General features: G+C 47.7%; 1 protein-coding gene across 1 annotated transcript in view; it reads left to right on the top strand.

The window, feature by feature from the left end:
* Positions 1–48: 48 nt before the first annotated feature.
* ogfod3 (2-oxoglutarate and iron dependent oxygenase domain containing 3) overlaps positions 49–13,219 on the top strand; it is a 22,497-nt gene continuing 9,326 nt past the window's right edge. The window contains exons 1-7 of the mRNA XM_079756604.1: positions 49–197; positions 615–841; positions 3,360–3,435; positions 4,763–4,805; positions 5,428–5,492; positions 6,237–6,293; positions 6,967–7,120. Coding sequence (XP_079612730.1) covers positions 130–197; positions 615–841; positions 3,360–3,435; positions 4,763–4,805; positions 5,428–5,492; positions 6,237–6,293; positions 6,967–7,120 — 690 coding nt within the window. The 5' untranslated portion in view covers positions 49–129. The remainder of the gene's footprint in view (positions 198–614; positions 842–3,359; positions 3,436–4,762; positions 4,806–5,427; positions 5,493–6,236; positions 6,294–6,966; positions 7,121–13,219) is intronic.

The raw sequence follows: 13,219 nt of genomic DNA, 5'->3' as shown, positions 1-13,219 counted from the left end.
GGAGCCAATCAGAGGTGCTCCTACGCGGCACTCAGGAAGTGGGGCAGGAGTAGGAGAAGGTGTTTTCTGTGTGCATGCTCTTTGAACACATCCATGGGGTGCGTATGCCTCACACGTCTCTAAGGTACGATGACCATACAGCGGCGAAGCAACCCCAAAGCTCCAGACGCCAACGGGATTGAGAAGAAGATCAAGAGGCAAGTGATGCGAGCTTTTGTGAGGGCGGCGGGCGGATGTGTCGCCTGGCCAGCTGCAGCCGCCCTGGACGCGCTCATGGTGCCAAGGAGTTCAAGCTGTTCTGTGTTATTGATGGATTGCATACACCGTGACGGAACACTAATGAATTGAGTCCGTTCCGAACCATAATAATTCTTCAAGTGAACGAGCGAACGAACGAATTGAATGGATGAATGAATGAAATCCATGCTTGGAAAATAGGGGCGTGCGTTTGTGTGCCTACCTGCCTGCCTGCCTGCCTGACTGGATGTATGGTCAAAACAACTGCTGACGTATCCTAACCCCAAAGTAACATAAATCCAGTTATCAGTTATCCCTCTCCATTCCTAGCAGACTCCTACCTCTCCAACGCTCTCCTCTCTTCCCCCCCCCCACAGGGGCAATGCTCTGAGGCAGGCGTCTGCATGGAGGGGGTCCCGTGTGCCCCTGCTGGTTCTGCTAGCGGGTCTGGTGGTGTGCGCGGCCGCGGCCTGGCTGGTCCTGGCCAGCGGGGACGCCGAGATCACAGAGACCCTGGCCGGGAAGGGCGAGCTGGTGGCCCCAGAACCCCGCGTGTTCAGTGTCCCGTGCTCTGAGGACTACGACAACCACCAGCGCTACCCAGGTGGGGCTCACACACACAGAGAACCGCTCACACGCTCACTCACTCACTCCTTTACTCACTCCTTCACTCACTCCTTCACTCGCTCCTTTACTCGCTCCTTTACTCACTCAGTCCCGCCGCTGCTGATTAGGATGGCTGATTTATGTATAAGAGCTTTACTGTGTGTTCAGTTCAGCTGCTGTTTGGTTCAACCTGTCTGTGTTCAGTTCAGCGGGATGCTGTCTGTTCTCTGGTTTGGTTCCACCTGTCTGTGTTCAGTTCAGCTGCTGTTTGGTTCAACCTGTCTGTGTTCAGTTCAGCTGCTGTTTGGTTCAACCTGTCTGTGTTCAGTTCAGCGGGATGCTGTCTGTTCTTTGGTTTGGTTCAACCTGTCTGTGTTCAGTTCAGCTGCTGTTTGGTTCAACCTGTCTGTGTTCAGTTCAGCTGCTGTTTGGTTCAACCTGTCTGTGTTCAGTTCAGCCGGATGCTGTCTGTTCTCTGGTTTGGTTCAACCTGTCTGTGTTCAGTTCAGCCGGATGCTGTCTGTTCTCTGGTTTGGTTCAACCTGTCTGTGTTCAGTTCAGCCGGATGCTGTCTGTTCTCTGGTTTGGTTCAACCTGTCTGTGTTCAGTTCAGCCGGATGCTGTCTGTTCTCTGGTTTGGTTCAACCTGTCTGTGTTCAGTTCAGCCGGATGCTGTCTGTTCTCTGGTTTGGTTCAACCTGTCTGTGTGGCTGGAGGTGATGTGGCCGCACCAGGGGGCAAGTAAAACACTGGTCAGAGTAGGGAGAGGTTCATTCTCTGTGAGCTGGTTGTCATGACAGGGTTTTGACCACTACATATAATGGGGATTTAGCTACTGTATTTAAGACAACCTTAATTTAAAGCGTGTGTGTGTGTGTGTGTATGTGTGTGTATGTGTGTGGACTAGTATAATAAATAAAAAGTTGCAAAGTTATTTGTTTATTTCCTCGGTTCATGTGAATGGGCTCCAACAGACTCAACCCTCACTGATATATTTACGTGTGAGCAGGGAGTCGCTGTCAAGGTTAAGCAGGTGGCTGAATGTGTGCCAGTGGACTGCAGATCTTTTGTTGCATGGCTGCTGTACGCATGGTCCTGGGGTGGTGAGGCATTCAGATTTGATAAGCCGTATCCTGGTCCATGGCATTCTGACACACAAACACACACACACACACACACACACACACACACACACACACACACACACACACACACACACACACACACACACACACACACACACACACCTCTTCAGATGTTGGATAAAGCAATTTCAATAATGCACCAGCAGCCCATTTGAGACGAGGCAATATTGGCCACGATTCTGCTGGATTTCCCCAAACACCGCCACCAACATCAAATATAATATGCATTCCCCTCCTCCTCCTCCTCCTCCTCCTCTATATTCCCTTTGAGATTGAAACATGTCTGTGTATTGTAGCTTCTGACCATAGATGCGATGGAAGAGAATGGTTTGCCAGTTGCCTGGTGAATTACTAACCGAGGAAAAAAGTTATTCAAAGTGCTTCACTTTTCCATTGCAGCCAGCCATCACTTTTTAGGTTAAAAATTAATTGAAACGGTTAGCCTCTCTAAAGAAGAAAATCCATTCACCAAAACCGTCCCCTGGGATTTTTCTCTCTGAAGTGATTTGTTCTTTGGGGAATAAAAGGTGAAACTCAAGTGTTGAACTAAATTGATGGCTGCACTGAAGAAGATGGCATGGTGCAGGTTTAAAAGTGCAGGTGGGAATTAAGGTTCAGTGTAATTAATTGATATTCATAACACAGAACTGCACGTCATCTGCAATAAGAAAAAAATAGACATAAACAGTAATTGATTTCAAAGGCTGAAAGCTTTTAAAAAAAAAAAAATCCATTTGAGTATTTCACATCCGATGAATATTTAATCTTCCCTGTGTGCGGGGAGTCTGTTCTGAAGGTTAAAACGGTGGGTCATCCTGCATTAGTCCGAGCAACGATCACTTTCTGGGACTGGCCGGCGGCCCAGAATGCTTTGCCCCTCTTGGCCGACCTCCACTGGACTCTATTGACTTTCTTTAGTCTTTTCCTCTCCTTCTCTATCGCTCCCTTCTCTGTGCTGGGGCCCTCTGTGAAGCCACTAATACACTTTAATCCTGGTCATATCTGCTCCAAGGTCTCCTGCTGTTGTTGCTATGAATGGTTATCCTAATGTCTCGGGCTCTTTGGATTACACAGTTGCAGCAAAGCACCAGATGTAAGAAGGCACTTCATCAATCCTGAACAGAAAAATCGAGGATATTGAATGTATCTATTTTTACTTCATGATGACCTCCCAGTGGTTGATGTCATATAATCAACCGTTGCATGCAGAGAGGACGCTAGTTTTCCTCATGAAATGGATTAAAAGACGGACTTGTTCAGAGTTCACCTAGTGTCTGCATAGCCTCCCCTCCTTTTGGCTGATATCAGTCGACACCCTGCTGTGCCTCCAGTCTGTGATTTCTGTTAAGCTCTTGTCCCTGTTTTTCCCAGGATGCACCCCATTGAAGTGTGGGCGGGCCATCACGGACGCCGTGGTAACGAGAGAAGAGGCGCAGATGCTCAGGAGGTAAACGCCGTTCTCCCGTAGCGGGCGCCGTTTGGTTCCATAGTGTACCCGGGCCAAATTACAAGCCTATATCTCAAATAACAAAGTGGATGCATTGGGTTGAAATTCGCCTGTCTGAACCGTGGCCTCTCTCCAATGCTGGCCCGGCCTTAAAGGGGTACGCCCATTCATTCTCTAAAGTCTGTTTTCGACCGGGGGTTCTGCCATTGTTTACTTTAGGAACATGGTTGTTGATTATTTTGTTACGTTTACTTCTGTTAAACCAGTTTTAAGGCAGACCAATGCCAATCTACCCTCTCTTCCAAGCTTAACATTCCCGTCATATATTTAATACTGCTCCTTCTCAAAATATTCTCTCATCTGCCCTCCGAGATCTCCATGCCCATGTGATGCCGCGGTAGAGCTTGAGGAGCGTGACCCTGGGGTCCAGTCCGCTTAGACCGAGGAGTATTGCAGAAATGTGATGAAACTCTTTCTCGTAGAGACATGTCTGATGAGGATTTGGCAAACCTGATTTTATGACACACCTATGCCATTTTACAATATTTGCCAAGCTCATTATTTACAACAAGTTTGAAAGACTCCTCCTTCTCAAAACATGGCCCGGTCTTCACTGGTCAACTGATAACTTCCTGCAGTCCGGCAGTAGACAAAGGTCATTTGTGCTGGTGGTTAAATTCTGACCGTAACCAAACATTGACTCAGAAATGTCATGAAATGCCGAACACAGGTTGTAGATGTTTAAAAAAACGGTTTATTGCAAAGTATGAAGTATAATTGATTCACAGGGACGGTGTTGCATGTTTTCCGTGTAAGATATCTCTCGTGTTTGTAAGTGGTGGCTGGTTAACCAGTGTACATGGATGGTTGAAGGCCCCCCAGGTGTGCAGCCTTACCCAGCCCCAGAGTCTGATCAGCCTGGCTCGGGCCAGGCGAGGCTGCTTAAACCAGCCGTCAACCTCCCACTCCACAGTTTAAACTCCACGGTAAATCTGCTCTTACGGCAAAGCAATGCATTTTACCATCCTTGGCAACTCACCATTTGTGCAAAGTGCGGAAGCCTCCTGGTTCTCCAGATGGAGTCTGCTCTGGCCCGTCTTGTGACTCTCTGGTGGAGCGTGCTAGCCAATGCAGTGTAGGAGGTCTACTGTTTGAATCTTCAACCAAACGTGTTGTGAGACACTGCATGAAATCAAATGATGTCTCTCCATGGCATAATGCCAAACAGTGATGTTTGGCATTATGCCATGTTCACCCTAAGGTGGACCCGGTTATCGTTTCTTGCAGCTGTGTTTATGTTTGTTTCCCTCTTGTTTCTGCACCGCAGGCTGGCAGAGAGAGGGCTGTCTCTGGCCGGCTCAGAGGGAGGAGTAAGTATAAAATCATCATAAAAGTATTAATGATAATACGCAAAGAAAATTTATCCTAAGACTTGGTTGAATGGATGCCTGAGTAAGGTCAATTCATCGGCTATATAGGCTATAGGAAATGAAAAAATCCCTGAAAAAGATAGTCATTCTGTGTTTTTCTCAGCTAGAAATTGGAGGAGTGGATTTAATTTATATATATGCATCAGTGGGGGTAAGCCTAAACTACACTTCTACCTGTAGTAGCATTATCCTGCCCCTAGGTGGCAGGCTTGTTCAACGACCATCCGGATCCACTTCGTTCACCCCACTATGGATGAGCCGCGTTGCGCTCTGCCTTCTCGCGCTGTGGCTCCCGGTATGTTCGGACCACAGCCAATTAAAGTGTTGTTTATGGTCCGTGTGGTTGCTAGGCTTGAGAGAGGGGGCCCAACTCGAACTGAGGATTAGATTTAGAGGTGTATGGCCTAGCACTCAACATGCAATAACAAGCAAAGGGTGTTGGAAAGGTCATCCTGTATGTGATGATTTCTGGCAGCGTATTTAACATTTGTTTTGCTATTTAATTTAGGCTGTTTATTTGATGAATGTTTGTTGTTTATGACCTGTTTTTTGGCCCACTCAGGCATCCATCCTGGACTTGCACTCTGGTGCCTTGTCAATGGGCAAGCAGTTTGTTAATATCTATAGGTGAGGCACACACACACACACACACACGCACACGCACGCACACACACTCTTCCCCTTATCGTATACACTGTAGGTGGGCATGTTGCAAGCTTCTCTTGTTCCTCGTTGTTACATCATCTTTGTTTAGCTTCCACTCTGCACTAAATGGATTTATCGCTCTTCCCACCCACATGCAAAATAGTATAGATTGTGTACTATGCACTGATGCATACCCACACAAATAGACACACTTTTAGTTTAGAAGTAATACATCAACATTAGTCCGGCCTTGTTCGGCCTTGGGAGCTACGGTCTCGGGTCAATGACCGGATCATATGCCCCTCCTCCCCTCTCTCCTCTCCTCCCTTCTCCTCTTCTGTCCTCTCCTCTCCTCCCTTCGCTCTCCTCTTCTGTCCTCTCCTCTCCTCCTCTCCTCTCCACTCTGCTTCTCATCAACTCCTTTCCTTACCCTTGAGTCACTTTTGGGTCAAAACCGAAACTGAATCTCCAGAGACCAGCTGAGCGTGGCGGTCGCCTCAGTGCCCCCTGCTGGGGAAACTACCACACTGTATATGTCCCTCATCGCAATTTGACATTTGTCCGCCATATTGTGCTTCCCTGCTCACCAGCCGGTGGCCTGGGTAATTATGCATCGTGTTCAGAATACTGAGACGGGCGGCTGACGGAACTTAAGTTTTCTCTGGTGTGTGTGTGTGTGTGTGTGTGTGTGTGTGTGTGTGTGTGTGTCCTTGCGGGGGTTCTCAGGTACTTTGGCGAGCAGATCGGCGAGGTGTTCACCCAGGAGGACTTCCAGCTCTACAGGTGAACCTCCGGCTTCCATCTCAGAACCAATCACGCCTTTTCTGAAGTTCCAGCGTTAGTTTAACGAGGGGCGCCTTTATTTGCCGTCTGACATTCAAAGGAAAGGTTGCCAAACTAATTGCATAGCTTTCTACCAGCTGGTCGGAATAGTCCTATTTTTTACATTATAGCTCTATTTTATATTGTGTGTGTGTGTGTGTGCCAATAAGTGCACACTACTGTACTCTCCTATAACGAGCTTAAGTGCTTTTTGAAGTTCTAGTGTTTGTGTGTGTGTGTGTGTGTGTGTATACGTGCACCTACCAGCTTCCGCCAAAAATACTCAAGATTCACTTTGTCCAGAGTTCACCTAGTAGATGTAGCCCCCCCCTCCCAGAGCCCTCTTACGATCTTACTGTATGTTGTACGACCGGGCACTTAAAAATAGGCATTGTGTAGCGTCTAACCCTAGCTATCTCTGTTGTATATGGGGAATGGGTTAACTTAGTGATTGTTAGTGCTTGGTACTGGGTTCTATGAACATCCTTACCGTACTGATAGGGTTAGATATATTGTTGTTTCTCTTTCATCTGACTAATGTACTTATTGGAAGTCACTTTGGATAAAGCGTCTGCTAGCTGTTAAGGGCCTTAATGTAAATGATAATGTCTGCGTTGTCGTGTGTTTTGCGCAGCGACGTGCGTGCCCGCATCCAGGCGGTGGTGGCGGAGACGTTCGGTCTGGACCCGGCGCTCATGTTCCTCACCAAGCCCACCTTCTTCTCCCGGATCAACAGCACCGGCGCGCAGACGCAGCATGACGAGTACTGGCACCCGCACATCGACAAGGTGACGCGCGCACGCACACACACAAACAGACACTCACACCACTGCATGCACACACATGCGCATCCGTCTCGTACACAATCTGACTCTCCCTCACACACACACAGCCCTGTGTTTGACCTTAGGACCAGATGTGGTCGAGGGCGGGTGGAAATGAGAACCGAACGCTGATCATTACCATAATGACCGAGTGGGTGCTTTCTCCCAGGGCGGTTAAAGCTAGTGGAGGCCATTTATTTCTGAAGCATTTTTTGTCCTATTTCTTGATGTTCCCTTGACATCCCGACAGCAATCCATAAATCAGATGCTCTGACAATACAAGGGAACAGATCCGGTGTCTGTGACCGTTGCAGCCGTGTTATAAGCCGGTCCTATCGCTTCTTTTGGCCAGAATGAGCTGATGGGATGGTCTACCTGTCTGTCTACCTACCTTCCCGGCTTCCTGCGCACTCTGCCTGTGACTCTTCCACAAGGCGAGATGTGTGTTGGTTTTGGTTTTTTAAGTTGGTTACTCTCACAGTCGATCTTACTTTGGCTGGTTTCTCCACATTGTTTACCCTCGCTTTAAAGCTGACATCCACAGCAGAGAAAAAACAAACTGTCCTTTGACTGTCAGAGTCACGTCACCGATGTCTGCATCCACTACAAAGGCTAATGTCGCAAGTCTGTGGTACACTGCGAAAATAATCTGCCTGTCAAAACAAGAAATTCTGCAAACACACCACACTAATCCTTACAGCAGGCACGTATTGAGACATTTCTACTTTATTTCTACTTTAAAGAAGACAGAAATCGAATTCACCAGGAACCCATTCATCTTGAAATAATTCGAACGATGCAATCAATTTCTCATTACTCTGTCTGGGCAGTGAAATGAATCAGTGAAAAACACGGCTTGGCTACATTACAGTTCTTTACATTTATTAAACCAACACTTTGCTCTTACAACACAAGCATTCAACCAGGAAGATGCAACCCAAGAAGAATGACCTGAGGAGGTGAAATTCATTAACTGAGCAGAACACTTTAAACACTCAATTATAGAAACAGGACTATTCTCTTACTATTCTCTCTTATTACATTTTTACCTGCCAGGATGCAGTCCAGAGAGAGGAGTTGGGGGGGTTGTAGCAGGCTGTTTGGCGTTCATAGAGCGTAGTGGACAGGCCGGATGGACAGTTTGACCGTGTCCTGGATGTGGGATGCGCCGGAGCCATTCCCAGCAAAATAGGAGAGTACCATTCAGTTACTCGACTGGGATTGGAGCCACCACCAGTAGTTAGTAGCCAGTAGCCAGTGCAGGGTGGGATCAGCGCAGTGGTCTAATTGGCAGTGTGTCTTATCAACTTAGTTGTCAGTTCGGACTCGGTTCTCATTGCTGCTCCTTCATCAATACTTAATTTTACTTTAACTTTGAAGATTTAATCTTAATCTAAATATATTCGTACAAGAAAGCTGAAGACGAAGGTGATTCAATTTTAATTGCATGTCTGGTTCGTTCAAGATATTGAACAAACCAGACATGCATAGAATAGTAATGCAGTCCAACTTTCTGAAACTTGATGAATATCTGATTCTCCTAATTGATTTTTTAAAGTTGGTAATGGACGATCATTTACGTGTGTTTGCAGTGTAACTGTTGCCATATGACGGTCTTTTAGCAATAAAACATGCGCACAGTTAATTTCTTTACCATAAGTTAGTTACAGTATACAAATTAAGATACTTATCGACCCCAGATGGAAAATTCAGGTTAAAATTGCAATCAACCAAGTGACAGAACTTTTGTTAAACACCTGAGTTTAATTAGTTAATTAAAGCAGTAGGGGTAAGTAGGGTTAAGCATCTTGCTCGGGGATGCCTCTACAGAAAGAGGAGGAGCCTGACCCCCTAACCACGAGACTACCCCCCCCATCCACACATCCTCAGAACCTCGGCAGCCAATCGTTGATGGATGACATCATGTCCATCATGTAGATCCGGGGGGTCCGTTCCCCTGCCTCGTCGTCAGGCGGTGGTTCTGGTCATACGTCGGCCCGCTGGTGTGAGCGCTGGTTCCAGTAGAGTGTGAGGAGCTGGTGTCCGCTGGAGGAATGTAGCGGCGGTGTGATGGAGGCCGTCTGAGGCTCTCCCACCAGGGTGCCGGTGGCAGGAAGTCAGCGCTCGATTCATAGGTCTGGGATCGATGTGGTGGAAATGATTCGGTTTTATGGAAATTTCCACTTGCTTACACTCTTTCTGTGGATTGAGTTGTCGGTTTTATCTCCCACTGTTTTGTTTTGAGCTGATACGCCGCAAGGCAATTCCACCTGCATTGTCTGTGTTGTCGTTCAGTGTTTGGAATGGAAGGTAATTGGATTCAGGGCGATGCAGTGACGGTGGATGTTGAGAGCCTTTAAACCCATAAACATATTCACCGGTTAGCCTTACACTGGAACCGCTCAGAATGAACTCAGAGTTTATTGTGAAAATGGCATCGGTACCGCATGGTCTCCGTACGCAACACGACTAGAGTAGCAAGGTTGAAGCGCCGTGGTCAGCCCTGAACTGGGGGCCCTGAACTGGGGCCCCTGAACTGGGGGCCCTGAACAGGGGGCCCACTCCGGTGTTTCTGATTGTACTCTGATTGTGTAATACTGGCTGGGGGGGGGGGGAGCATTGTTGGAGTGTGCATGGGTGTGTGAGTGTCTGTGTCCTTGTGCTTATATGTTTGGTATTATGTTTAGTATTTACTTTTTATTATGTTTGTCATTATATGTAAGGACCCGCTCGAAAATGAGATGGTACATCTCAAGGGGCTAACCTTGAAATAAAGAAGAAAGAAATAGTTACAGCAGGTGAACGTCCTTGAGGGGCCGCCCAGGTACTGATTCTCTGAGTCTCTGAGTCACAGTCGGCCCGTGCGCTCTCAGTTCCCCCCCCACGGAATTGAGTATTTTGTAAACATGTTCTATGAAAATGTCCACTATATTGCGCTTTCCAGCACAATTGCTTTGAATTCTAAACCCGCAGGTCTTTTAGAAAGCCATCGTCTCTAGGTGCAGTCGCAGTCTTTATTGTTTTTTTTTTTTTTTTTTGTTTTAAAGAATTAGCATTCTATCAATTCATTCTTTTTTTTATTTATAAAAATGTTTATTTCCCTTGCTGAACATCCTGTGCGTACCGAAAGTAAATAATCTTGGTATCAGCTCTTACTGCTTACTTTCCCTCGGTTCTCCCTCGGTTCTCTCTCGGTTCCCCCACTGTTCTCTTGGTTCTCCCTCGGTTCTCCTCTGTTCTCTCGGTTCTCCCTCGGTTCCCCTCTGTTCTCTCGGTTCTCCCTCGGTTCCCCTCTGTTCTCTCAGTTCCCCTCTGTCTTTCTCGGTTCTCTCTCTGTCCCCCTCGGTTCTCTCGGTTCCCATCCTGTCCCAGCGGTTCCAGCGGCTGTCGTGCTTTAAAGAGCAGTCGAGTGATTAGCACACAGACAACACCTGCTCTGCTGCCCCCCCCCCCCCCCCCCCCCACACTTGTCCAATCAGCCCCCAGTGATCACACCCCCACTTACATAACCCCCCAACAGACACACTCATGACAAGTCAACAATTAAGGCCTGATTACCGCTCCCTCAGCTGAGCCGCTCCCAGGCTCCGCCCACGGCGCCCGGTGGATTCCCACTGGGGACTCCCTGGCACCGTGCTCACTCTGTCTCTCGGCCGTAGCGCCGCAGATCAGTCCCTCACAGGCCTAAGCCCCGTGTTTGTCCGACACAGATCACCGCTCGACCGCGTGGTCCGAGATAGCAAAACAACCCCTCAGACTGTCGAACCCCGCCCGATGGAAGGAGCCAACCCAACATCTCGCTCTGAAGACAGCCTCTGAACACTGCAATGCGGACACTAAAACCAACGCCGCCTCACCGTTCAGAGCACTTCCATGCATTATGCACTGCAGTAGGAACGTGCTGGCACGTCTTTCTATGTATATGTATATCTATGAGTTATCGGTTGTGTCTCCCACTGTTCTGTTGGTGTTCAGAGCTGATGTGCCTCAAGGCAACTCTTCCTGCATTGTCTGTGTTGTCGTTCAGCCTCTTAATGGAATGTCATTAGATTGAAGGCGATGCAGAGACCGTGGATGTTTTGAAGTCGGTGAGAACCCACGCACATATTTCACCGGTTAGCCTTACAGTGGAACACTACAACAAACCCCACAACATACAACAAAGCTACACGCATGACCAGGAATGCAAAAACTAACTTTAACTTAAAAGTTGAAATAGTCTATCAGTTAAATATTTTCAAGGAATCAAACGACCTCTTTAAAAATGGGAGCCAGCCAAACAATATTCTGGTAAACCTCAGAGTTCCCTGAACTCTGAGACAAGTCAAGATTGGTGTTGAACCTTGACTTGTCAAGATCTCGAACACGGAAACAAGTCAAGGTTCGTGTTGTAGAGGTCTTGATGAATCTTACCTGTGCTGTTTGAATCATTTTATTTTCTGTGAGACCTCAGTGCATGGTTCCCTTCGGGGACGTTCAAGTACATAATCTTATCGTAACAACCCATGAATTTACTTTCATATCATTTATCCCACGTTCTCTACAGTTTTTGATAGTTCTCTACAGTTTTGCATCGTTTCCATAAATGTACGTTTCAGCCATTTGTTATTTCTGATTTATAGGAAGGGCCTTTGGATTTAGTTAGTCATTTGGGGACAAATCTTTTGTGCACTTGACAATCATCTTCAACATCTTCATGCAGCAACTTCATCCATTGCTAAAATCCCACAGTAATGAAACGACAGCTCTAAACGCTTGGGCGATACAATACGCATCTTCCCGCAAGGAACCAGCCACAGTGAGCAGAGTGGAGCTTTTCCTCTTCCTCTCTGGGCCCTACACGAATGACAACCTGACCCTTTGACCTCCCCTGCAATTAAAACCGCCGTTCACGTTTGCCAGCAGAACGCTGAATAGCAGCGATCCGTCAGAGACCGGTTTGGCACTGACCCAACGAGCTAACGATCGCCGAACCGGCACAACAAGCGGCACTATTTTTAACCTCCTGCTGCTAAATGGAGACATGGAGACGCACTGCCCCCAGATTACACGGACCATCAGAGAGGGGGAGGGCGCTCCAAATAGAAACAAACGGCCTGTCTGATGTGCAATCATCGCTGACCTTTGGCGACGGGGAAAGGGCAGCAAACGCAACACAAACTTCAGGCTAAACTTAGACAATGTACGTTGTACTGAGACGTTGGATGTACATCGTTACCTAATGACATATTTTGGTATGTAGACGTTTACCAATAGGGTAGGGCATTTTATAATACTTTTTTTTTTTTCATACATTTATATTTTACTATGGTGACATTACTATTCGTCCTTTTCAATTATTATCCTATGGCAGTGTGAAAGTTGGCAGATCTCCCTTGTCAAAGCATTTTTTTAATTGACTTGGAGAGGGGGAGTTTGAGAGGGAATGGAGAGAGATGGAGGTATCAGTGTTGATGAGCAGAGAGAGAGAGAGAGAGAGAGAGAGAGAGAGAGAGAGAGAGAGAGAGAGAGAGAGAGAGAGAGAGAGAGAGAGAGAGAGAGAGAGAGAGAGAGAGAGAGAGAGAGAGAGAGAGAGAGAGAGAGAGAGAGAGCTAGGTGCTGTCCACAGTTAGAGGCGTCTCCCCCACGTTGCCTCCCCCTCTCCCCCCCTCACCCTCTGCTCCCCGTCGTCCTGACAGCTGCTGAGAACGGAATTCAAGAAGCCCCCCCCTCCACTTCTCATTTCCCATCCCCCCCCCTCCCCCACACCTCAGTTTGGCCGGTCTAATTGCGCTCCTCGTAATTTAAATGCAAATTCCTTCAGACGTCTTTAGCGGCATATTCCCCCGCCCATCCATCATGTCGCTAGGTCTTTGTCTCCGCGACGGAGCTTATCGCCGGCCCGCTGGACCGAGGGTGGAGGAGGGAGGGGGTGAGGGAGGGGGTGAGGGTGGGGGGGGCAGTTATTGACCTCATGGATGGTGAGTCAGAGGTCACCTAGACTCTGTGTGTCCTTGCACTTAATGCACGATGCTTAGTGCCGAGCATCGTGTAGCACCTTATCCCAGCTGTGTTGTGTACGGG

The sequence above is a fragment of the Pollachius pollachius genome (assembly GCF_949987615.1).
Source record: "Pollachius pollachius genome assembly, chromosome: 19".
NCBI lineage: Eukaryota > Metazoa > Chordata > Actinopteri > Gadiformes > Gadidae > Pollachius > Pollachius pollachius.
Note: the sequence above shows the minus strand (reverse complement) of the source record. Positions and strands in the feature narration are given on the sequence as shown.